This window comes from Staurois parvus, unplaced genomic scaffold (assembly GCF_062004578.1).
Source record: "Staurois parvus isolate SC_StPar_1 unplaced genomic scaffold, SC_StPar_1.0 ptg002159l, whole genome shotgun sequence".
NCBI classification, from domain to species: Eukaryota; Metazoa; Chordata; class Amphibia; order Anura; family Ranidae; genus Staurois; species Staurois parvus.
In genome coordinates, this window is record NW_028319955.1 from 51,620 (window position 1) to 77,189 (window position 25,570).

Sequence of the window (25,570 nt, forward strand, 5' to 3'; positions counted from 1 at the left end):
TCTGTATCCCCGTCCTCCACGTTCCCCGTCTTCTGGTCTCCGTATTCCCGGTCCTCCGGTCTCCGTATTCCCGTCCTCCGGTCTCCGTATTCCCGTCCTCCGGTCTCTGTATTCCCCGTCCTCCGGTCTCTGTATTCCCCGTCCTCCGGTCTCTGTATTCCCCGTCCTCCGGTCTCTGTATTCCCGTCCTCCGGTCTCTGTATTCCCGTCCTCCGGTCTCTGTATTCCCCGTCCTCCGGTCTCTGTATTCCCGTCCTCCGGTCTCTGTATTCCCGTCCTCCACGTTCCCCGTCCTCCGGTCTCCGTATTCCCGGTCCTGTGGGCAGTCTCCGGTCCCCTCCCCCACCTGGGACATGTAGTGCACTCTTCTCGGGTGTGTGGAATGTATGGCCGGTATTTGTCGTGTTGGTTCCGGAATGTCCCCTCCCCCGTCACACCTCCATCACCGCACCGTCAGCACTCAGTCTGGGATAAGAGGGAGCGGGGAGGCCGATGCGGGGACAAGGATGGAGTCTCAGCATCTTCTGGCTGTGCGCCCCTCGGAGCAGAATTGGGAGTTCTGGGTGCGTCTCCGCCGCTCTCTGCTGCTGGGATTCTGGATCTCCTTCGCTGCCATCAGTGGACTGGCGGTCCTGTTGTTGCTGCGATCCTATGAGCCTGCACCCCGTTCATTCTGGTACCATCGCCGCGTGCTCTGCTCCTACACCCTGCAGGACCCATACGGGGCCGGTGAGTCCCACCCCCCAGGAGACCAGTGCAGCCTCTGCCGCAATCACCCAGAGACACTCCTCACCCAGAGATACTCCTCACCGATACTCCTCACCCAGAGATACTCCTCACCCAGAGACACTCCTCACCCAGAGACACTCCTCACCCAGAGACACTCATCACCGATACTCCTCACCCGCAGACACTCCTCACCCGCAGACACTCCTCACCCGCAGACACTCCTCACCCGCAGACACTCCTCACCCGCAGACACTCCTCACCCGCAGACACTCCTCACCCAGAGATACTCCTCACCCGCAGACACTCATCACCCAGAGATACTCCTCACCCAGAGACACTCATCACCCAGAGACACTCATCACCCAGAGACACTCATCACCCAGAGACACTCATCACCCAGAGACACTCATCACCCAGAGACACTCATCACCCAGAGACACTCCTCATCCAGAGATACTCGTCACCTAACTCATCACCCAGAGACACTCCTCACCCAGAGACACTCCTCACCCAGAGACACTCCTCACCCAGAGACACTCCTCACCCAGAGACACTCCTCACCCAGAGACACTCCTCACCCAGAGACACTCCTCACCCAGAGACACTCCTCACCCAGAGACACTCCTCACCCAGAGACACTCCTCACCCAGAGACACTCCTCACCCAGAGACACTCCTCACCCAGAGACACTCCTCACCCAGAGATACTCATCACCCAGAGATACTCATCACCCAGAGATACTCATCACCCAGAGACACTCATCACCCAGAGATACTCTTCACCGACACTCCTCACCCGCAGACACTCCTCACCCAGAGACACTCCTCACCGATACTCCTCACCCGCAGACACTCATCACCCAGAGACACTCCTCACCGATACTCCTCACCCGCAGACACTCATCACCCAGAGATACTCATCACCCAGAGATACTCCTCACCGACACTCCTCACCCGCAGACACTCATCACCCAGAGACACTCCTCACCCAGAGACACTCCTCACCCAGAGACACTCCTCACCCAGAGACACTCCTCACCCAGAGACACTCCTCACCCAGAGACACTCCTCACCCAGAGATACTCATCACCCAGAGATACTCATCACCCAGAGATACTCATCACCCAGAGACACTCATCACCCAGAGATACTCATCACCCAGAGATACTCTTCACCGACACTCCTCACCCGCAGACACTCCTCACCCAGAGACACTCCTCACCGATACTCCTCACCCGCAGACACTCATCACCCAGAGATACTCCTCACCCAGAGATACTCCTCACCCAGAGATACTCCTCACCCAGAGACACTCCTCACCCAGAGACACTCCTCACCCAGAAATACTCATCACCCAGAGACACTCATCACCCAGAGACACTCATCACCCAGAGATACTCCTCACCGACACTCCTCACCCGCAGACACTCATCACCCAGAGACACTCCTCACCCAGAGACACTCATCACCCAGAGACACTCCTCACCCGCAGACACTCCTCACCCGCAGACACTCCTCACCCGCAGACACTCCTCACCCGCAGACACTCCTCACCCGCAGACACTCCTCACCCGCAGACACTCCTCACCCGCAGACACTCCTCACCCGCAGACACTCCTCACCCGCAGACACTCCTCACCCAGAGACACTCCTCACCCAGAGACACTCCTCACCCAGAGACACTCCTCACCCAGAGACACTCCTCACCCAGAGACACCCCTCACCCAGAGACACCCCTCACCCAGAGACACCCCTCACCCAGAGACACTCCTCACCCAGAGATACTCCTCACCCAGAGATACTCCTCACCCAGAGACACTCCTCACCCAGAGACACTCATCACCGATACTCCTCACCCAGAGACACTCCTCACCGATACTCCTCACCCAGAGATACTCCTCACCCGCAGACACTCCTCACCCGCAGACACTCCTCACCCGCAGACACTCATCACCCGCAGACACTCATCACCCGCAGACACTCATCACCCGCAGACACTCCTCACACAGAGACACTCATCACACAGAGACACTCATCACCCAGAGACACTCATCACCGATACTCCTCACCCGCAGACACTCCTCACCCGCAGACACTCCTCACCCGCAGACACTCCTCACCCGCAGACACTCCTCACCCGCAGACACTCCTCACCCGCAGACACTCCTCACCCAGAGATACTCCTCACCCGCAGACACTCATCACCCAGAGATACTCCTCACCCAGAGACACTCATCACCCAGAGACACTCATCACCCAGAGACACTCATCACCCAGAGACACTCATCACCCAGAGACACTCATCACCCAGAGACACTCATCACCCAGAGACACTCATCACCCAGAGACACTCATCACCCAGAGACACTCCTCATCCAGAGATACTCGTCACCTAACTCATCACCCAGAGACACTCCTCACCCAGAGACACTCCTCACCCAGAGACACTCCTCACCCAGAGACACTCCTCACCCAGAGACACTCCTCACCCAGAGACACTCCTCACCCAGAGACACTCCTCACCCAGAGACACTCCTCACCCAGAGACACTCCTCACCCAGAGACACTCCTCACCCAGAGACACTCCTCACCCAGAGACACTCCTCACCCAGAGACACTCCTCACCCAGAGACACTCCTTACCCAGAGACACTCCTCACCCAGAGACACTCCTCACCCAGAGATACTCATCACCCAGAGATACTCATCACCCAGAGATACTCATCACCCAGAGACACTCATCACCCAGAGATACTCTTCACCGACACTCCTCACCCGCAGACACTCCTCACCCAGAGACACTCCTCACCGATACTCCTCACCCGCAGACACTCATCACCCAGAGACACTCCTCACCGATACTCCTCACCCGCAGACACTCATCACCCAGAGATACTCATCACCCAGAGATACTCCTCACCGACACTCCTCACCCGCAGACACTCATCACCCAGAGACACTCCTCACCCAGAGACACTCCTCACCCAGAGACACTCCTCACCCAGAGACACTCCTCACCCAGAGACACTCCTCACCCAGAGATACTCATCACCCAGAGATACTCATCACCCAGAGATACTCATCACCCAGAGACACTCATCACCCAGAGATACTCATCACCCAGAGATACTCTTCACCGACACTCCTCACCCGCAGACACTCCTCACCCAGAGACACTCCTCACCGATACTCCTCACCCGCAGACACTCATCACCCAGAGATACTCCTCACCCAGAGATACTCCTCACCCAGAGATACTCCTCACCCAGAGACACTCCTCACCCAGAGACACTCCTCACCCAGAAATACTCATCACCCAGAGACACTCATCACCCAGAGACACTCATCACCCAGAGATACTCCTCACCGACACTCCTCACCCGCAGACACTCATCACCCAGAGACACTCCTCACCCAGAGACACTCATCACCCAGAGACACTCCTCACCCGCAGACACTCCTCACCCGCAGACACTCCTCACCCGCAGACACTCCTCACCCGCAGACACTCCTCACCCGCAGACACTCCTCACCCGCAGACACTCCTCACCCGCAGACACTCCTCACCCAGAGACACTCCTCACCCAGAGACACTCCTCACCCAGAGACACTCCTCACCCAGAGACACTCCTCACCCAGAGACACTCCTCACCCAGAGACACTCCTCACCCAGAGACACTCCTCACCCAGAGACACCCCTCACCCAGAGACACCCCTCACCCAGAGACACCCCTCACCCAGAGACACTCCTCACCCAGAGATACTCCTCACCCAGAGACACTCCTCACCCAGAGACACTCATCACCGATACTCCTCACCCAGAGACACTCCTCACCGATACTCCTCACCCAGAGATACTCCTCACCCGCAGACACTCCTCACCCGCAGACACTCCTCACCCGCAGACACTCATCACCCGCAGACACTCATCACCCGCAGACACTCATCACCCGCAGACACTCATCACCCGCAGACACTCCTCACACAGAGACACTCATCACACAGAGACACTCATCACCCAGAGACACTCCTCACCCAGAGACACTCCTCACCCAGAGACACTCCTCACCCAGAGACACTCCTCACCCAGAGACACTCCTCACCCAGAGACACTCCTCACCCAGAGACACTCCTCACCCAGAGACACCCCTCACCCAGAGACACCCCTCACCCAGAGACACCCCTCACCCAGAGACACCCCTCACCCAGAGACACCCCTCACCCAGAGACACCCCTCACCCAGAGACACTCCTCACCCAGAGACACTCATCACCGATACTCCTCACCCAGAGACACTCCTCACCGATACTCCTCACCCAGAGATACTCCTCACCCGCAGACACTCCTCACCCGCAGACACTCATCACCCGCAGACACTCATCACCCGCAGACACTCATCACCCGCAGACACTCCTCACCCGCAGACACTCCTCACCCGCAGACATTCCTCACACAGAGACACTCATCACACAGAGACACTCATCACACAGAGACACTCATCACCGACACTCCTCACACGCAGACACTCCTCACCCAGAGACACTCCTCACCCAGAGACACTCCTCACCCAGAGACACTCCTCACCCAGAGACACTCCTCACCCAGAGACACTCCTCACCCAGAGACACTCCTCACCCAGAGACACCCCTCACCCAGAGACACCCCTCACCCAGAGACACCCCTCACCCAGAGACACCCCTCACCCAGAGACACTCCTCACCCAGAGACACTCCTCACCCAGAGACACTCCTCACCCAGAGACACTCATCACCGATACTCCTCACCCAGAGACACTCCTCACCCGCAGACACTCCTCACCCGCAGACACTCCTCACCCGCAGACACTCCTCACCCGCAGACACTCCTCACCCGCAGACACTCCTCACCCGCAGACACTCCTCACCCGCAGACACTCCTCACCCGCAGACACTCCTCACACAGAGACACTCCTCACACAGAGACACTCCTCACACAGAGACACTCCTCACACAGAGACACTCCTCACACAGAGACACTCCTCACACAGAGACACTCCTCACACAGAGACACTCCTCACACAGAGACACTCATCACCCAGAGACACTCATCACCCAGAGACACTCCTCACCGATACTCCTCACCGATACTCCTCACCGATACTCCTCACCGATACTCCTCACCGATACTCCTCACCCAGAGACACTCCTCACCGATACTCCTCACCCAGAGACACTCCTCACCCAGAGACACTCCTCACCCAGAGACACTCCTCACCCAGAGACACTCCTCACCCAGAGACACTCCTCACCCAGAGACACTCATCACCCAGAGACACTCATCACCGATACTCCTCACCGATACTCCTCACCGATACTCCTCACCCAGAGATACTCCTCACCCAGAGACACTCCTCACCCAGAGACACTCATCACCGATACTCCTCACCCGCAGACACTCCTCACCCGCAGACACTCCTCACCCGCAGACACTCCTCACCCGCAGACACTCCTCACCCGCAGACACTCCTCACCCGCAGACACTCCTCACCCGCAGACACTCCTCACCCGCAGACACTCCTCACCCGCAGACACTCCTCACCCAGAGACACTCCTCACCCAGAGACACTCCTCACCCAGAGACACTCCTCACCCAGAGACACTCCTCACCCAGAGACACTCCTCACCCAGAGACACTCCTCACCCAGAGACACTCCTCACCCAGAGACACTCCTCACCCAGAGACACTCCTCACCCAGAGACACCCCTCACCCAGAGACACCCCTCACCCAGAGACACCCCTCACCCAGAGACACTCCTCACCCAGAGACACTCCTCACCCAGAGACACTCATCACCGATACTCCTCACCCAGAGACACTCCTCACCGATACTCCTCACCCAGAGATACTCCTCACCCGCAGACACTCCTCACCCGCAGACACTCCTCACACAGAGACACTCCTCACCCGCAGACACTCCTCACCCAGAGACACTCCTCACCCAGAGACACTCCTCACCCAGAGACACTCCTCACCCAGAGACACTCCTCACCCAGAGACACTCCTCACCCAGAGACACTCCTCACCCAGAGACACTCCTCACCCAGAGACACTCCTCACCCAGAGACACTCCTCACCCAGAGACACTCCTCACACAGAGATACTCCTCACACAGAGACACTCCTCACACAGAGACACTCCTCACCCAGAGACACTCATCACCCAGAGACACTCATCACCCAGAGACACTCCTCACCCAGAGACACTCCTCACCCAGAGACACCCCTCACCCAGAGACACTCATCACCGATACTCCTCAGCCGCAGACACTCCTCACCCAGAGATATTCGTCACCTAACTCGTCACCCGCAGACACTCCTCACCCAGAGATACTCGTCACTGATACTCGTCACCGATAGACACTCCTCACCTAGAAATACTCCTCACCAATACTCATCACCCATAGATACTCGTCACCGATAGACGCTCCTCACCCGCAGACGCTCCTCACAATCACAGGCAGTGACAGGTCAGAGTATTATTGCGCCGTGTGTGTCGGGTTCTGTACACTGAGTGGGGGAGAGATCAGAGTGACCGGGAATGTCAGATATCTTGGCTCAGCTGAGTCTCCGCTTTGTGTCCTCAGATCTCCGACAGACAATTCGAGGAGCTTCATTACTGGGGTGCGGAGGAATCGTCCTGAGGATGGCGGAGATGAGGAGCGAAGTGAGGAGCCTGGTGACCGAGGGGCAGAGATACGGTAACCAATGGGAGCCAGAGACATGGATGATGTCACTCTGTATAATATATCTTATATCTGGAGGGCGGTGATGTCACTCCTGTATATTATATATCTGGAGGGCGGTGATGTCACTCTGTATAATATATCTTATATCCGGAGGGCGGTGATGTCACTCTGTATAATATATCTTATATCTGGAGAGCGGTGATGTCACTCTGTATAATATATCTTATATCTGGAGGGCGGTGATGTCACTCTGTATAATATATCTTATATCCGGAGGGCGGTGATGTCACTCTGTATAATATATCTTATATCTGGAGGGCGGTGATGTCACTCTGTATAATATATCTTATATCTGGAGGGCGGTGATGTCACTCTGTATAATATATCTTATATCTGGAGGGCGGTGATGTCACTCTGTATAATATATCTGGAGGGCGGTGATGTCACTCTGTATAATATATCTTATATCCGGAGGGCGGTGATGTCACTCTGTATAATATATCTTATATCTGGAGGGCGGTGATGTCACTCTGTATAATATATCTGGAGGGCGGTGATGTCACTCTGTATAATATATCTGGAGGGCGGTGATGTCACTCTGTATAATATATCTTATATATATATATATATATATATATATATAGGGGGGAGGGGGATATTTGGGGGGGTCATTATCTCGGATTCGGGGGACGGATGCTGAGAGGTTTGTGTTATATTTCTCCAGATATTCGGATTTTGCTGGAAGTCGATCTATCCAAGGAATCCAACATCAGCCAGGAGCAGAGAGTACAGGTGTGTTGGGGGGGGATTATCAGTGGGGGGGGCAGAGTGGTGTGAGGGGGGGGTAATGGATGTGCCGGTGGGTAGTGGTGTGGTGGGGGGGGGGTGTAGTGGAGGTGTGGTGTGGGGGGGAGGGTGTCTGTGTGGTGTTGTGTGGGGGGGGGGGTAGTGAAGGTGTTGGTGTGGTGTGGGGGGGGGGGTAGTGAAGGTGTCGGTGTGGTGTGGGGGGGGGGGTGTAGTGGAGGTGTCGGTGTGGGGGGCGGGGGGGTAGTGAAGGTGTCGGTGTGGGGGGGGGGGTAGTGAAGGTGTCGGTGTGGGGGGGGTGTAGTGGAGGTGTCGGTGTGGTGTGGGGGGGGGGGGTAGTGGAGGTGTCGGTGTGGTGTGGGGGGGGGGGGTAGTGGAGGTGTCGGTGTGGGGGGGGGGGGGGGGTGTAGTGAAGGTGTCGGTGTGGTGTGGGGGGGGGGGGTGTAGTGGAGGTGTTGGTGTGGGGGGGGGGGGGGTGTAGTGAAGGTGTCGGTGTGGGGGGTGTAGTGGAGGTGTCAGTGTGGTGTGTGTTGGGGGGGGATTATCAGTGGGGGGGGGCAGTGTGGTGTGAGGGGGGGGTAATGGATGTGCCGGTGGGTAGTGGTGTGGTGGGGGGGGGGGTGTAGTGGAGGTGTGGTGTGGGGGGGGAGGGTGTCTGTGTGGTGTGGTGTGGGGGGGGTAGTGAAGGTGTCGGTGTGGTGTGGGGGGGGGGGGGGGTAGTGAAGGTGTTGGTGTGGTGTGGTGTGGGGGGGGGGGGTAGTGAAGGTGTCGGTGTGGTGTGGGGGGGGGGGGTAGTGAAGGTGTTGGTGTGGTGTGGTGTGGGGGGGGGGGGGGTAGTGAAGGTGTCGGTGTGGTGTGGGGGCGGGGGGGTAGTGAAGGTGTCGGTGTGGGGGGGGGGGGGTTAGTGAAGGTGTCGGTGTGGGGGGGGGGGGGGGGTAGTGGAGGTGTCGGTGTGGTGTGGGGGGGGGGGTAGTGGAGGTGTCGGTGTGGTGTGGGGGGGGGGGGGGTAGTGGAGGTGTCGGTGTGGGGGGGGGGTGTAGTGGAGGTGTCGGTGTGGTGTGGGGGGGGGGTGTAGTGGAGGTGTCGGTGTGGTGTGGGGGGTAGTGGAGGTGTCGGTGTGGGGGGGGGGGGTGTAGTGGAGGTGTCGGTGTGGTGTGGGGGGGGGGTAGTGGAGGTGTCGGTGTGGTGTGTGTGTGTGGGGGGGGGGGTAGTGAAGGTGTCGGTGTGGTGGGGGGGGGGGGTGTAGTGGAGGTGTCAGTGTGGTGTGTGTGTGTGTGGGGGGGGGGGGGTAGTGAAGGTGTCGGTGTGGTGGGGGGGGGGGGTGTAGTGGAGGTGTCGGTGTGTGGGGGGGGGGGGTGTAGTGGAGGTGTCGGTGTGGGGGGGGGGGGGGGGTAGTGGAGGTGTCGGTGTGGGGGGTGTAGTGAAGGTGTCGGTGTGGGGGGTGTAGTGGAGGTGTCAGTGTGGTGTGTGTGGGGGGGGGGGGGGTAGTGAAGGTGTCGGTGTGGTGTGTGGGGGGGGGGGGGGGGAGTAGTGAAGGTGTCGGTGTGGGGGGTGTAGTGGAGGTGTTGGTGTGGGGGGGGGTGTAGTGGAGGTGTCGGTGTGGGGGGTGTAGTGGAGGTGTCGGTGTGGTGTGTGGGGGGGGGGGGTAGTGGAGGTGTCGGTGTGGAGGGGGGGGGGGGTTAGTGAAGGTGTCAGTGTGTGGGGGGGGGGGTAGTGAAGGTGTCGGTGTGGTGTGGGGGGGGGGGGGTAGTGATGGTGTCGGTGTGTGGGGGGGGGTAGTGAAGGTGTCGGTGTGGTGTGGGGGGGGGGGGGGGTGTAGTGGAGGTGTCGGTGTGGTGTGTGGGGGGGGGTGGGGGGGGTAGTGGAGGTGTCGGTGTGGGGAGGGGGGGGTAGTGGAGGTGTCGGTGTGTGTGTGTGTGTGTGGGGGGGGGGGGGGGGGTAGTGAAGGTGTCGGTGGGGGGGGAGGGGAGGTAGTGAAGGTGCCGGTGGGGGGGGGGGGAGGGGGGGTAGTGAAGGTGTCGGTGTGTTGTGTGTGTGTGTGGGGGGGGGGGTAGTGGAGGTGTCGGTGTGGGGGGGGGGGGGGGGTAGTGAAGGTGTCGGTGGGGGGGAGGGGGGGTTGTGAAGGTGTCGGTGTGGTGTGTGTGTGGGGGGGGGGGTAGTGGAGGTGTGGTGTGTGTGTGGGGGGGGGGGGTAGTGGAGGTGTCGGTGTGGTGTGTGTGGGGGGGGGGGGTAGTGGAGGTGTGGTGTGTGTGGGGGGGGGGATAGTGGAGGTGTTGGTGGGGGGGGAGGGGGGGTAGTGAAGGTGTCGGTGTGGTGTGTGTGGGGGGGGGTAGTGGAGGTGTCGGTGTGGTGTGTGTGGGGGGGGGTAGTGAAGGTGTCGGTGTGGTGTGTGTGGGGGGGGGTAGTGAAGGTGTCGGTGTGGTGTGTGTGGGGGGGGGGGGGGTAGTGGAGGTGTTGGTGGGGGGGGGAGGGGGGGTAGTGAAGGTGTCGGTGTGGTGTGTGTGGGGGGGGGGGGTAGTGGAGGTGTCGGTGTGGTGTGTGTGGGGGGGGGTAGTGGAGGTGTGGTGTGTGTGGGGGGGGGGGGGTAGTGGAGGTGTGGTGTGTGTGGGGGGGGGGGGGTAGTGAAGGTGTCGGTGTGGTGTGTGTGGGGGGGGGGGGGGGTAGTGGAGGTGTCGGTGTGGTGTGTGTGGGGGGGGGGGTAGTGAAGGTGTCGGTGGGGGGGAGGGGGGGTAGTGGAGGTGTCGGTGTGGTGTGTGTGGGGGGGGGGGGTAGTGAAGGTGTCGGTGTGGTGTGTGGGGGGGGGGGGGGGGGTAGTGAAGGTGTCGGTGTGGTGTGTGGGGGGGGGGGTAGTGGAGGTGTCGGTGTGGTGTGTGTGGGGGGGGGGGGGTAGTGAAGGTGTCGGTGTGGTGTGTGGGGGGGGGGGGTAGTGAAGGTGTCGGTGTGGTGTGTGGGGGGGGGGGGGTAGTGAAGGTGTCGGTGTGGTGTGTGGGGGGGGGGGGGTAGTGGAGGTGTCGGTGTGGTGTGTGGGGGGGGGGGGTAGTGAAGGTGTCGGTGTGGTGTGTGTGGGGGGGGGGTAGTGGAGGTGTCGGTGGGGGGGGGAGGGGGGGTAGTGAAGGTGTCGGTGTGGTGTGTGTGGGGGGGGGGGTAGTGAAGGTGTCGGTGTGGTGTGTGGGGGGGGGGGTAGTGAAGGTGTCGGTGTGTGTGTGGGGGGGGGGGGGGGTAGTGGAGGTGTCAGTGTGGTGTGTGTGGGGGGGGGGTAGTGAAGGTGTCGGTGGGGGGGGGGGGGGTAGTGGAGGTGTCGGTGTGGTGTGTGGGGGGGGGGGGTAGTGAAGGTGTCGGTGTGGTGTGTGTGGGGGGGGGGGTAGTGGAGGTGTTGGTGGGGGGGGAGGGGGGGTAGTGAAGGTGTCGGTGTGGTGTGTGGGGGGGGGGGGGTAGTGAAGGTGTTGGTGGGGGGGGGGGGGGTAGTGGAGGTGTCGGTGTGGGCAGTTGCCCCGTTCATCCTCTGTATGTCCCCCATGTACAGCATGCGATGCGGCGATGGATCCAGGACGGGGTGTCGGGGTTCAGCCTTCTCGGGGGGCAGAGGGAGGCCCTGATGACGGTGAGATGGAATTCTGATGAAGAATGTTGTCTGGAGGGAAAATAAAAGTCTCATTGAGGATCCAGAATTCGGTTTCTTCGGTTTGGGTTCGGAGTGTTGAGGTTACAATACTTCAATATACAATGTTCTCACTTCAGACTGGGGGGCGGTGTCACATGATGGAGGACCTGGACCACCACTGAGGGCCGGGATAGAGACCACCGAGGGCCGGGATACAGACCACCACTGAGGGCCGGGACACAGACCACCACTGAGGGCCGGGACACAGACCACCACTGAGGGCCGGGACACAGACCACCACTGAGGGCCAAGGACAGAGACCACCACTGAGGGCCAAGGACAGAGACCACCACTGAGGGCCAAGGACAGAGACCACCACTGAGGGCCGGGACACAGACCACCACTGAGGGCCAAGTACAGAGACCACCACTGAGGGCCGGGAACAGAGACCACCACTGAGGGCCAGGACAGAGACCACCACTGAGGGCCGAGGACAAAGACCACCACTGAGGGCCGAGGACAAATATTGTCACTTAGGAGGTTCCTGAAGGGATGCCCCCACTGAAGAGACCCCCCCTACATAGAGACCCCCAACTGAAGACCAGGACAAAGACCCCTACTGAGGACTCAGGAGAGACATACTCACTTAGGACAAAGACACAGGCCACCAATGAAGGCCCTGAATAGATACCCCCAATGACAGTCCTGGATAGAAACCCCCAAATGAGGATCAGAAGAGAGACCAGCACTGATGACCAAGACAGAAGCCACCACTGATGGCCAGGACAGAGACCTCTACTGATCCCAGAAGATACATCACTGAGGACTAAGACAGAGACCACCACTGAGGACTAAGACAGAGACCACCACTGATGAATAGGACAGAGACCCCTATTGATCCCAGAAGATACATCACAGAGGACTAAGACAGAGACCACCACTGAGGACTAAGACAGAGACCACCACTGAGGACTAAGACAGAGACCACCCTGATGAATAGGACAGAGACCCCTACTGAAGGCCCAGGAGAGACATTGTCACTTAAGATAAAGACACAGGCCATCAATGAAGACCCTGAATAGAGACCCCCACACTGACAGCCCTGATAGAGACCCTGAGGACCAGTACAGAGATTACCACTGAGGGTCCAAACATGGGATAGTTTCTGGGATAACTCTGGACCAAGATTTCCCAGTACAATCTCATACACCACACCATTCTCTTGGATGGAGGCGACCAGCTGTCTACATTCTCAATCACCTTTCTCCTGGATGGAGGCAACCAGCTGTCTACATTCTCAATCACCGTTTTCTTGGATGGAGGCGACCAGCTGTCTACATTCTCAATCACCATTCTCCTAGATGGAGGCGACCAGCTGTCTACATTCTCAATCACCATTCTCCTGGATGGAGAAGACCAGCTGTCTACATTCTCAATCACCATTCTCCTGGATGGAGGCGACCAGCTGTCTACATTCTCAATCACCATTCTCCTAGATGGAGGCGACCAGCTGTCTACATTCTCAATCACCATTCTCCTAGATGGAGGCGACCAGCTGTCTACATTCTCAATCACCATTCTCCTAGATGAAGGAGACCAGCTGTCTACATTCTCAATCACCATTCTCCTGGATGGAGGCGACCAGCTGTCTACATTCTCAATCACCATTCTCCTAGATGGAGGCGACCAGCTGTCTACATTCTCAATCACCATTCTCCTAGATGGAGGCGACCAGCTGTCTACATTCTCAATCACCATTCTCCTAGATGGAGGAGACCAGCTGTCTACATTTTGTGGGGAACCATCAAAGCTCGTATGATATTTCGTTCCCCTGACCCGCCATTCTTCATATGGAGATACTTTGGAGGAACCTTCACTGTTCTGAGTTCTCTTCTCTTTCTCAGGTGGTGGAAAGTCTCCAGGAGGAGCTGGAAGGTCTCAATGGAGATGACAGGTGACACCACGATATTGCAGAGTCACACAATGACAACCTACATGACACAATTCTAACACATGTCTACTATTAGGATAGTTCTGCTCCCTGATTGGCTGTGTGAGGAGACCCCCATCAACAAGTCCTTCTTCCTGCACAGCCGTCCCGTACTTGAGTGGAAGCCATGGAAGACCAATGAGAGTTCAGAGGTCATGAAGACAGCATGGGAGGTGAGAGGTCAGAGGGGGGGGGGTGGTGGTGGCTCATTTGTGGACCATCAGTGACTTTGTCTTCCTTGCAGGTGTCATCTCTCAACTCTACAGAACTTCAGCAATTTATGGCGGTGACCTTGCCGGGAACCATCAAACTGTCACTCAGCCAGGTGGGTCACCTGACCTTTACCTAGACAGGAGGGGAGCATTATTCGGGGTCTCTGTCATTCACGGTTGACCCCAGATGGGAGCACTTCTGATGCTGTGACCCCAGAATTGTTGGGGAGCCCCTGCCAGGCTGGTATGGGAATGGTGTCAAATTATTCTGTGACCAAGTCTCATCCCTTCTTTTTCTGCAGACACATCCGCCACCCTCCTGGCTCCACTCTCTGCTCTTTCTGCGCTTCCAGAACCCCGCCCTCTATGCTGGTTGGCTACAGACTCTGTCACATAACTCCACCTTTAGCGTCTTGAGCCACTGGGGCTGCTCCACCCTCCTAATCACCATCAATCCATCCAACCAATCCCAGATCTTTTCTTTGCACCTCCCACACTACGCCACCAAAGCACAACTCCTGCTGTCCACCCAGCGGGGCCACTCTGGAGGAATGATGGTCAAAGACAGCGTGCTGTTGGCTCCAGGAGAGGCCCAACTACTCCGCCTGACAACGCAAGAGTGATACATTGGAACTGGAGGTGTCCGTGTGCGACACGCCCCACACTGTGCCAACCTCACCATACAACGAGCCAACCTCCCCGTACAATGAGCCAACCTCACCCCACACTGTGCCAACCTCACCCCACACTGTGCCAACCTCACCGTACAACGAGCCAACCTCACCGTACAACGAGCCAACCTCCCCGTACAACGAGCCAACCTCCCCGTACAACGAGCCAACCTCCCCGTACAATGAGCCAACCTCACCCCACACTGTGCCAACCTCACCCCACACTGTGCCAACCTCACCGTACAACGAACCAACCTCGCCCCACACTGTGCCAACCTCCCCGTACAACGAGCCAACCTCCCCGTACAACGAGCCAACCTCCCCGTACAATGAGCCAACCTCACCCCACACTGTGCCAACCTCACCCCACACTGTGCCAACCTCACCGTACAACGAACCAACCTCGCCCCACACTGTGCCAACCTCCCCGTACAATGAGCCAACCTCACCCCACACTGTGCCAACCTCACCGTACAACGAGCCAACCTCGCCCCACACTGTGCCAACCTCCCCGTACAACGAGCCAACCTCACCGTACAACCTCACCGTACAACGAGCCAACCTCGCCCCACACTGTGCCAACCTCCCCGTACAACGAGCCAACCTCACCGTACAACGAGCCAACCTCACCCCACACTGTGCCAACCTCACCATACAATGAGCCAACCTCACCCCACACTGTGCCAACCTCACCGTACAACGAGCCAACCTCACCGTACAACGAGCCAACCTCACTGTACAACGAGCCAACCTCACTGTACAACGAGCCAACCTCACCCCACACTACAACAGCCATACCTTATACTGTGCCAGTTCTGTCTACACTGGATCTCCCCCCCCCTGTGGGTGGCACACGGTTCTCTCTGTATACAGTCTGTAATGTATATAATAATAGAGACGTTCTGTTTCCTCCTTCTGGTGAAATGAAATGTGGGAATAATCTGCATGTTCTCCTAGAAGAAGATCTGGATATGGAGGGTCACCTACAGAGACCACATTCCTAACACTGCCATGGGGGACATGTACCAATGTACAGCGGGGGAGGGTCCATTCATGGGAAGGAGGGCACTGCCATGGGGGACATGTACCAATGTACAGCGGGGGAGGGTCCATTCATGGGAAGGAGGGCACTGCCATGGGGGACATGTACCAATGTACAGCGGGGGAGGGTCCATTCATGGGAAGGAGGGCACTGCCATGGGGGACATGTACCAATGTACAGCGGGGGAGGGTCCATTCATGGGAAGGAGGGCACTGCCATGGGGGACATGTACCAATGTACAGCGGGGGAGGGTCCATTCATGGGAAGGAGGGCACTGCCATGGGGGACATGTACCAATGTGCAGCGGGGGAGGGTCCATTCATGGGAAGGAGGGCACTGCCATGGGGGACATGTACCAATGTACAGCGGGGGAGGGTCCATTCATGGGAAGGAGAGCACTGCCATGGAGGGCATGTACCAATGTACAGCGGGGGAGGGTCCATTCATGGGAAGGAGAGCACTGCCATGGGGGACATGTACCAATGTACAGCGGGGGAGGGTCCATTCATGGGAAGGAGGGCACTGCCATGGGGGACATGTACCAATGTACAGCGGGGGAGGGTCCATTCATGGGAAGGAGGGCACTGCCATGGGGGACATGTACCAATGTGCAGCGGGGGAGGGTCCATTCATGGGAAGGAGGGCACTGCCATGGGGGACATGTACCAATGTACAGCGGGGGGAGGGTCCATTCATGGGAAGGAGGGCACTGCCATGGGGGACATGTACCAATGTACAGCGGGGGAGGGTCCATTCATGGGAAGGAGAGCACTGCCATGGAGGACATGTACCAATGTACAGCGGGGGAGGGTCCATTCATGGGAAGGAGGGCACTGCCATGGAGGACATGTACCAATGTACAGCGGGGGAGGGACTATTCATCAGAAGGAGGGCACGGCCATGGAGTGCATGTACTAATGTACAGCGGGGGAGGGACAAACTCATCGGAAGGAGGGCACTGCCATGGGGGACATGTACCAATGTACAGCGGGGGAGGGTCCATTCATGGGAAGGAGGGCACTGCCATGCAGGGTGTGACAGACTCAACCAGCACAGGGGCTTTGGAGGGGACTAGGGGCCTAGCCTTGTACCCCTGATGATGGCCCATGCAGGGAGCAGACCATTCTCTAATGATGGACAACAAGGTGATGATCACTGAGGGTGAGAGGAATTCTCTGCATACACACAATAAATCTTCCCCTCAGGAGGGATGGAATATTCATCTTGGACAGGTCACCGGTCAGAGGAAATACGGGGCCCTCCTGTGGTCAGGGGTGGAGAAGCTCCTCTATTTGGGACAGAAATATTTCTCCACCATCCCCCTCCAGAAATCTATGAAGATGGAGAAGTTCCACCGCTCAGACTGCTGGGATATTAGAGTTTTGTCTCATAATGGACGGATTATGCAAGTGATGGACAGCCTGTCATGGACTCTGTGTATTCAGGGGTGGGGCTGTCTTGGGCGGGGCTGTCTGGGGTGGACTCCCTGGCTGGTCTGGGTGTTTGGCTGGTGATTAGATGGCTGTTGGCTGCACTGTTGTGATCACGCTCTTACCTAATTAGTGTGGGATTTTTATCTCAATGTGTAATTTTTGTGTTTATTGCTCCTGTGGGGACTGCCCCTATTTCTGTAAAAAACAGTATTTCTGTTAAATAAAAAGTTCCTGTTTGGCATCTGAGCTCGTCTCGTCTAGTCTTGGGTGCGATGCCCGGCTGTAATACCTCAGTCACTGGGTCCTAGAGGCGAGGAAGCCGTTCTCTGACGGAGTCACCCAATTGGGGTGACCGGCGCTCCGTCACAGAGGGCATATACCACTGTACAGTGGGGGAGGGTCCATTCATGGGAAGGAGGGCACTGCCATGGGGGACATGTAGCAATGTACAGCGGGGGAGGGTCCATTCATGGGAAGGAGGGCACTACCATGGGGACATGTACCAATGTACAGCGGGGGAGGGTCCATTCATGGGAAGGAGGGCACTGCCATGGAGGGCATGTACCAATGTACAGCGGGGGAGGGTCCATTCATGGGAAGGAGGGCACTGCCATGGGGGACATGTACCAATGTACAGCGGGGGAGGGTCCATTCATGGGAAGGAGGGCACTGCCATGGGGGACATGTACCAATGTACAGCGGGGGAGGGTCCATTCATGGGAAGGAGGGCACTGCCATGGGGGACATGTACCAATGTACAGCGGGGGAGGGTCCATTCATGGGAAGGAGGGCACTGCCATGGGGGACATGTACCAATGTACAGCGGGGGAGGGTCCATTCATGGGAAGGAGGGCACTGCCATGGGGGACATGTACCAATGTACAGCGGGGGAGGGTCCATTCATGGGAAGGAGGGCACTGCCATGGAGGACATGTACCAATGTACAGCGGGGGAGGGTCCATTCATGGGAAGGAGGGCACTGCCATGGGGGACATGTACCAATGTACAGCGGGGGAGGGTCCATTCATGGGAAGGAGGGCACTGCCATGGGGGACATGTACCAATGTACAGCGGGGGAGGGTCCATTCATGGGAAGGAGGGCACTGCCATGGGGGGACATGTACCAATGTACAGGCGGGGGAGGGTCCATTCATGGGAAGGAGGGCACTGCCATGGGGGACATGTACCAATGTACAGCGGGGGAGGGTCATTCATGGGAAGGAGGGCACTGCCATGGGGGACATGTACCAATGTACAGCGGGGGAGGGTCCATTCATGGGAAGGAGGGCACTGCCATGGGGGACATGTACCAATGTACAGCGGGGGAGGGTCCATTCATGGGAAGGAGGGCACTGCCATGGGGGACATGTACCAATGTACAGCGGGGGAGGGTCCATTCATGGGAAGGAGGGCACTGCCATGGGGGACATGTACCAATGTACAGCGGGGGAGGGTCCATTCATGGGAAGGAGGGCACTGCCATGGGGGACATGTACCAATGTACAGCGGGGGAGGGTCCATTCATGGGAAGGAGGGCACTGCCATGGGGGACATGTACCAATGTACAGCGGGGGAGGGTCCATTCATGGGAAGGAGGGCACTGCCATGGGGGACATGTACCAATGTACAGCGGGGGAGGGTCCATTCATGGGAAGGAGGGCACTGCCATGGGGGACATGTACCAATGTACAGCGGGGGAGGGTCCATTCATGGGAAGGAGGGCACTGCCATGGGGGACATGTACCAATGTACAGCGGGGGAGGGTCCATTCATGGGAAGGAGGGCACTGCCATGGGGGACATGTACCAATGTACAGCGGGGGAGGGTCCATTCATGGGAAGGAGGGCACTGCCATGGGGGACATGTACCAATGTACAGCGGGGGAGGGTCCATTCATGGGAAGGAGGGCACTGCCATGGGGGACATGTACCAATGTACAGCGGGGGAGGGTCCATTCATGGGAAGGAGGGCACTGCCATGGGGGACATGTACCAATGTACAGCGGGGGAGGGTCCATTCATGGGAAGGAGGGCACTGCCATGGGGGACATGTACCAATGTACAGCGGGGGAGGGTCCATTCATGGGAAGGAGGGCACTGCCATGGGGGACATGTACCAATGTACAGCGGGGGAGGGTCCATTCATGGGAAGGAGGGCACTGCCATGGGGGACATGTACCAATGTACAGCGGGGGAGGGTCCATTCATGGGAAGGAGGGCACTGCCATGGGGGACATGTACCAATGTACAGCGGGGGAGGGTCCATTCATGGGAAGGAGGGCACTGCCATGGGGGACATGTACCAATGTACAGCGGGGGAGGGTCCATTCATGGGAAGGAGGGCACTGCCATGGGGGACATGTACCAATGTACAGCGGGGGAGGGTCCATTCATGGGAAGGAGGGCACTGCCATGGGGGACATGTACCAATGTACAGCGGGGGAGGGTCCATTCATGGGAAGGAGGGCACTGCCATGGGGGACATGTACCAATGTACAGCGGGGGAGGGTCCATTCATGGGAAGGAGGGCACTGCCATGGGGGACATGTACCAATGTACAGCGGGGGAGGGTCCATTCATGGGAAGGAGGGCACTGCCATGGGGGACATGTACCAATGTACAGCGGGGGAGGGTCCATTCATGGGAAGGAGGGCACTGCCATGGGGGACATGTACCAATGTACAGCGGGGGAGGGTCCATTCATGGGAAGGAGGGCACTGCCATGGGGGACATGTACCAATGTACAGCGGGGGAGGGTCCATTCATGGGAAGGAGGGCACTGCCATGGGGGACATGTACCAATGTACAGCGGGGGAGGGTCCATTCATGGGAAGGAGGGCACTGCCATGGGGGACATGTACCAATGTACAGCGGGGGAGGGTCCATTCATGGGAAGGAGGGCACTGCCATGGGGGACATGTACCAATGTCACAGATCTGAAAGGCCAAAGAGTGACAACCTGTCTTTCCTTCATTGGATTCCTGGAGAGGATGTCAGAGGTGTGCCAACATATCCCCCCCCCCTCAATGCCAACACCCCGCCCCCCCTTAGTGCCGACATATCCCCCCCTCAGTGCCGTCATATCCCCCCCCCTCAGTGCCGACATTCCCCCCCCCTCAGTGCCAACACCCCCCCCCTTAGTGCCGACATATCCCCCCCCTCAGTGCTGACATATTCCCCCCCACTTCAGTGCCGACACCCCCCCAAGTGCCCACATACCCCCCAGTGCTGACATCCCCCCTCAGTGCCAACACCCCCCCCCTCCCTCAGTGATGACATATCCCCCCCCCCTCAATGCCAACATATCCCCTCCTCAGTGCCGACATATCCCTCCCCTCAGTGCCGACATATTCCCCCCCCTCAATGCCAACACCCCCCCCTCAGTGCTGACATATTCCCCCTCCCTCAGTGCCAACACCCCCTCTCTTAGTGCCGACATATCCCCCCCCTCAGCACTGACATATTCCCCCCCACCTCAGTGCCGACACCCCCCACCTCAGTGCCGACACCCCCCCAAGTGCCGACATACCCCCCAAGTGCTGACATCCCCCCTCAGTGCCAACACCCCCCCCTCTCAGTGACGAGATATCCCCCCCCTCAGTGCTGACATATTCCCCCCCACCCCAGTGCCGACACCCCCCCCCAGGGCCGACATCCCCCCCAGTGCCGACATATCCCCCCTCCCTCAGTGCCGACATATCCCCCCTCCCTCAGTGCCGATGCCCGCCCCCCCCCTCAATGCCGACATCCCTCCCCTCAGTGGTGACATATCCCCCTCACAGTGGTGACATACCCCCCCATCAGTGGTGACATACCCCCCCCCATCAGTGGTGACATACCCCCCCCCATCAGTGGTGACATCGCCTCCCATCAGTGGTGACATACACCCCCCCCATCAGTGGTGACATACACCCCCCCCCCATCAGTGGTGACATCGCCCCCCATCAGTGGTGACATACCCCCCCCATCAGTGGTGACATAGCCCCCCATCAGTGGTGACATAGCCCCCCATCAGTGGTGACATACCCCCCCCCCATCAGTGGTGACATAGCCCCCCATCAGTGGTGACATATGCTCCCATAGTGTGATAACATTTTCATTTCATACAAAGTAACACAATTCCCCGTCACATGTTTACATGATATATAAGCCACAGAAGAAGCCACGTGTTGGGTGTACCTTGTATTGGTGTCTATTGGAGTACCAAGATGGCGGCATCACACTATGGGAGCATCATCCTTTCTGTCTTCTCTGGCTGTATGAGGATTGGCTGATCCTGGTATATCCATCAATGAGGGGGATCGATCCATCGTTGGACCTTCAAGAGGGAGATCGATCCATCGCTGGACCTTCAGGAAGGGGATTGATCCATCACTGGACCTTCAGGAGGGGGATCGATCCATCATTGGACCTTCAGGAAGGGGATTGATCCATCACTGGACCTTCAGGAGGGGGATCAATCCATCGCTGGACCTTCAGGAGGGGATTGATCCATCGCTGGACCTTGGAGGGGGATCGATCCATCATTGGACTTTCAGGAGGGGGATTGATCCATTGTTGGTCCTTGGAGTGGGATTGATCCATCGTTGGACCTTCAGGAGGGGGATTGATCCATTGTTGGACCTTCAGGAGGGGGATTGATCCATCACTGGACCTTGGAGGGGGATTGATCCATCGTTGGACCTTCAGGAGGGGGATCAATCCATCGTTGGACCTTGGAGGGTTATCGATCCATCGCTGGACCTTCAGGGGGGGATTGATCCATCGCTGGACCTTCAGGAGGGAGATTGATCCATCGCTGGACTTTGGAGGGGGATTGATCCATCGTTGGACCTTCAGGAGGGGGATTGATCCATCGTTGGACCTTCAGGAGGGGGATTGATCCATCGTTGGACCTTCAGGAGGGGGATTGATCCATCGTTGGACCTTCGGGAGGGGATTGATCCATTGTTGGACCTTCAGGAGGGGGATTGAGCCATCGTTGGACCTTCAGGAGGGGATTGATCCATCACTGGACCTTCAGCAGGGGATTGATCCATCGTTGGATCTTCAGGAGGGGGATCGATCCATCGTTGGACCTTCAGCAGGGGATTGATCCATCGTTGGACCTTCGGGGGGGGATTGATCCATCGCTGGACCTAGGAGGGCGATTGATCCATTGTTGGACCTTCAGGAGGGGATTGATCCATTGTTGGACCTTCAGGAGGGGGATTGATCCATCGTTGGACCTTCAGGAGGGGATTGATCCATCACTGGACCTTCAGCAGGGGATTGATCCATCGTTGGATCTTCAGGAGGGGGATCGATCCAACGTTGGACTTTGGAGGGGGATCGATCCATCGCTGGACCTTCTGGGGGGGGATTGACCCATCGTTGGACCTTGGAGGGGGATCGATCCATCGCTGGACCTTGGAGGGGGATTGATCCATCGTTGGACCTTCAGGAGGGGATTGATCCATTGTTGGATCTTCAGGAGGGGGATTGATCCATCGTTAGACCTTCAGGAGGGGGTTTAATCCATCGTTGGACCTTCAGGAGGGGATTGATCCATCGCTGGACCTTCAGGAGGGAGATTGATCCATCGCTGGACTTTGGAGGGGGATTGATCCATCGTTGGACCTTCAGGAGGGGGACTGATCCATCGTTGGACCTTCAGGAGGGGGATTGATCCATCGCTGGACCTTCAGGAAGGGGATTGATCCATCACTGGACCTTCAGGAGGGGGATCGATCCATCATTGGACCTTCAGGAAGGGGATTGATCCATCACTGGACCTTCAGGAGGGGGATCAATCCATCGCTGGACCTTCAGGAGGGGATTGATCCATCGCTGGACCTTGGAGGGGGATCGATCCATCATTGGACTTTCAGGAGGGGGATTGATCCATTGTTGGTCCTTGGAGTGGGATTGATCCATCGTTGGACCTTCAGGAGGGGGATTGATCCATTGTTGGACCTTCAGGAGGGGGATTGATCCATCACTGGACCTTGGAGGGGGATTGATCCATCGTTGGACCTTCAGGAGGGGGATCAATCCATCGTTGGACCTTGGAGGGTTATCGATCCATCGCTGGACCTTCAGGGGGGGATTGATCCATCGCTGGACCTTCAGGGGGGGATTGATCCATCGCTGGACCTTCAGGAGGGAGATTGATCCATCGCTGGACTTTGGAGGGGGATTGATCCATCGTTGGACCTTCAGGAGGGGGATTGATCCATCGTTGGACCTTCAGGAGGGGGATTGATCCATCGTTGGACCTTCAGGAGGGGGATTGATCCATCGTTGGACCTTCGGGAGGGGATTGATCCATTGTTGGACCTTCAGGAGGGGGATTGATCCATCGTTGGACCTTCAGGAGGGGATTGATCCATCACTGGACCTTCAGCAGGGGATTGATCCATCGTTGGATCTTCAGGAGGGGGATCGATCCATCGTTGGACCTTCAGCACGGGATTGATCCATCGTTGGACCTTCGGGGGGGGATTGATCCATCGCTGGACCTTGGAGGGTGATTGATCCATTGTTGGACCTTCAGGAGGGGATTGATCCATTGTTGGACCTTCAGGAGGGGGATTGATCCATCGTTGGACCTTCAGGAGGGGATTGATCCATCACTGGACCTTCAGCAGGGGATTGATCCATCGTTGGATCTTCAGGAGGGGGATCGATCCAACGTTGGACTTTGGAGGGGGATCGATCCATCGCTGGACCTTCTGGGGGGGGATTGACCCATCGTTGGACCTTGGAGGGGGATCGATCCATCGCTGGACCTTGGAGGGGGATTGATCCATCGTTGGACCTTCAGGAGGGGATTGATCCATTGTTGGATCTTCAGGAGGGGGATTGATCCATCGTTAGACCTTCAGGAGGGGGTTTAATCCATTGTTGGACCTTGGAGGGGGATCGATCCATCGCTGGACCTTCAGGAGGGGGATTGATCCATCGTTGGACCTTGGAGGGGGATCGATCCATCATTAGACCTTCAGGAGGGGGATTGATCCATCATTGGACCTTCAGGAGGGGGATTGATCAATCGCTGGACCTTCAGGAGGGGGATTGATCAATCGCTGGACCTTCAGGAGGGGGATCAATCCATCGTTGGACCTTGGAGGGTTATCGATCCATCGCTGGACCTTCAGGGGGGGATTGATCCATCGCTGGACCTTCAGGAGGGGGATTGATCAATCGCTGGACCTTCAGGAGGGGGGATCGATCCATCGTTGGACCTTGGAGGGGGATCGATTCATCGCTGGACCTTCAGCAGGGGATTGATCCATCGTTGGACCTTCGGGGGGGGATTGATCCATCGTTGGACCTTGGAGGGGGACCGATCCATCGTTGGACCTTGGAGGGCGATTGATCCATCGTTGGACCTTCAGGAGGAAATTGATCCATCGTTGGACCTTCAGGAGGGGATTGATCCATCGCTGGACCTTCAGGAGGGGGATTGATCAATCGCTGGACCTTCAGGAGGGGGGATCGATCCATCGTTGGACCTTGGAGGGGGATCGATTCATCGGTGGACCTTCAGCAGGGGATTGATCCATCGTTGGACCTTCGGGGGGGATTGATCCATCGTTGGACCTTGGAGGGGGATCGATCCATCGTTGGACCTTGGAGGGCGATTGATCCATCGTTGGACCTTCAGGAGGGGATTGATCCATCGTTGGACCTTCAGCAGGGGATCGATCCATCGTTGGATCTTCAGGAGGGGGATCGATCCATCGTTGGATCTTCAGGAAGGAGATCGATCCATCGTTGGACTTTGGAGGGGGATCGATCCATCGCTGGACCTTCGGGGGGGGATCGATCCATCGTTGGACCTTGGAGGGGGATCGATCCATCGCTGGACCTTGGAGGGGGATCGATCCATCGTTGGACCTTCAGGAGGGGGATCGATTCATCGCTGGACCTTCAGGAAGGGGATCGATTCATCGCTGGACCTTCAGGAAGGGGATCGATTCATCGCTGGACCTTCAGGAAGGGGATCGATTCATCGCTGGACCTTCAGGAAGGGGATCGATTCATCGCTGGACCTTCAGGAGGGGGATCGATTCATCGCTGGACCTTCAGGAGGGGGATCGATCCATCGCTGGACCTTCAGGAGGGGGATCGATCCATCGTTGGACCTTGGAGGGGGATTGATCCATCGTTGGACCTTCAGGAGGGGATTGATCCATCGCTGGACCTTCAGGAGGGGGATTGATCCATCGCTGGACCTTGGAGGGGGATTGATCCATTGTTGGACCTTCAGGAGGGGGTTTGATCCATCGTTGGACCTTCAGGAGGGGATCGATCCATCGTTGGACCTTCAGGAGGGGGATTGATTCATCGTTGGACCTTCAGGAGGGGATTGATTCATCGCTG

The 25,570-nt window shown here is 57.7% G+C and overlaps 1 protein-coding gene across 1 annotated transcript; it reads left to right on the plus strand.

The window, feature by feature from the left end:
• The first annotated feature begins 262 nt into the window (after positions 1–262).
• On the plus strand, positions 263–15,863 carry LOC149432323 (uncharacterized). Its single transcript, XM_089665245.1, has 8 exons — positions 263–729; positions 7,350–7,463; positions 8,176–8,243; positions 11,779–11,856; positions 13,761–13,810; positions 13,884–14,019; positions 14,091–14,171; positions 14,361–15,863. Exons 1-8 carry the CDS (start codon positions 387–389, stop codon positions 14,679–14,681), a joined length of 1,191 nt encoding a protein of 396 aa, XP_089521371.1. The 5' UTR covers positions 263–386; the 3' UTR covers positions 14,682–15,863.
• The last annotated feature ends 9,707 nt before the right edge of the window (positions 15,864–25,570 follow it).